The sequence below is a fragment of the Octopus bimaculoides genome, chromosome 28, assembly GCF_001194135.2.
Source record: "Octopus bimaculoides isolate UCB-OBI-ISO-001 chromosome 28, ASM119413v2, whole genome shotgun sequence".
Classification (NCBI taxonomy): Eukaryota; Metazoa; Mollusca; class Cephalopoda; order Octopoda; family Octopodidae; genus Octopus; species Octopus bimaculoides.
In genome coordinates, this window is record NC_069008.1 from 17,113,745 (window position 1) to 17,115,627 (window position 1,883).

The 1,883-nt window shown below is 39.2% G+C and overlaps 1 protein-coding gene across 1 annotated transcript in view; it reads left to right on the plus strand.

Moving 5' to 3' along the window:
• The window catches only part of LOC106881811 (uncharacterized), a 10,786-nt gene that overhangs the window by 7,589 nt on the left and 1,314 nt on the right, over positions 1-1,883 (plus strand). Inside the window, exon 9 of the mRNA XM_014932327.2 lies at positions 878-983. Coding sequence (XP_014787813.2) covers positions 878-983 — 106 coding nt within the window. The remainder of the gene's footprint in view (positions 1-877; positions 984-1,883) is intronic.

Here is a 1,883-nt window from a genome sequence, read left to right on the forward strand (position 1 = left end):
TATATATATATATATATATATATATATATATATATATATGGGTAAATTTTCAGATTAACACCCGTACGATTTTCACTAGGGTGTTAGGGTTAGGGTTACAATTAGGGTTTTAAGGTTAGGGTAAGTAACGTTCCTTGTCAGTTCTACTTTCACTTCTGACAGCTAATACCTATTTCTTTACTGCCCACAAGGGGCTACACACAGAGGGGACAAACAAACAGATTAAGTCGATTATATCGACCCCAGTGCGTAACTGGTACTTAATTTTTCGACCCCGAAAGGATGAAAGGCAAAGTCAACCTCGGCGGAATTTGAACTCAGAACGCAGTGGCAGACGAAATACCGCTAAGCATTTCGCCCGGCGTGCTAACGATTCCGCCAGCTCGCCGCCTTAATACCATGACAGTGCCGTAAACCCGAACCCAAACACTGACCCTAAAACCCTTACACCCTAGTGAAAATTGTGCGGGTGTTAATCTGAAAAAAATTACCTATATATGGTAGTAAGTAAATGTGTTTTAAAAAAGATTTAAGAAAAAAAAACACTCAGTTTGTAGGGAATAAATGTTTGTCGATCGTATTTGAAAAAGATGTGTCGCCATTTTGTTGTTATTATGGTGAAGGACGATGTTCGAAATGGAAAGTAAACTTACGATTCCCGCCAAGTAGAAGGTCATTGGTATCCATAGCTACGTATATATGTGTAGATATATGTATGTCTATCAATCAACGACGTGTATTCAGCTGAATATAATTACTGCCGTTGCTTGTTAATAACAACTTCCGGCGGTGTATATTTCGTTTGTCACTCTTATTTATGACACCGTTCGTGCGTTTATACTGGTTTAATAATTCTGGACCCTTTTTCCTACAACAGGACCCCGTGAAAGCACAGACAGATATCGTTGCTGATGATGGAACTTGGTTTGACAGGTTTATGAAACTGGCCAACAGACTTTATGCTCAAGACTCGGACCATGCAGGTACAGTATGGGCGTGCGTGTGTAAGTGCATGTGTGTAATATATACAGGGTGGTACAGGAAAAAGTATTCCAGGTTCCATAACTGTAAATACAGAAATAAATTTGACACTCATGAAAAGACTCCCAGCCTTTCATTTGCAACTGACATTGTGTTCTTTCGACAGCTTGTAAACGTCTGAACACAGATGGCACACTAGTTAACTGTCTGCTGTTATCCTCACTACATTATTTGATTGAAAGATTACATTGAGTGGTTCAGCAAAAGAGACCAATGGAATAAGTCCTGCAGCCGATTTGCTCAACTAAAGGCGGTGCTCCAGCATGGCCACAGTCAAATGACTGAAACAAGTAAAAGAATATATATACATATTGGGTCGTCCCATAAATAATGTGGGGTTTTTTTTTTTCAATTGCATGAACTAAGAGTCGGAGGGGGACGGGATAAACTACCTGCATCAACTTGCTATAAAAGCTGGAAGTAATTTTACCTTGTGCTTATTCTTAGTGTAAGTTTTAAAGAGTGCAGATCGATTTTAACAGTTATTTTTTCAAAGCTATAATGGAAGTGACAAAGGAGAATATTCTGCTTTATGAGTTCAATAAAGGCAACTATGCAACAGAAAGTGTGAGGAATATCAATGCAGTATATGGGGCTGACTTTGCCTTTTATCCTTTTAGGGTCGATAAATTAAGTACCAGTGAAATTCTGGGGTCGATGTAATCGACTGGTCCCCTCCCCAAAAACTTTGGGCCTTGTGCCTAGAGTAGAAACGAATATTCACCCACATTCTCTTATGTCTGTCTGTTTGTCCCTGTCTCTCACATTTTCTTACCCTTTTGCTAGAATATCTCTTTTAATCCCCATTTAACTTATCTCCCACTGGACATTGTCCTGAGCTT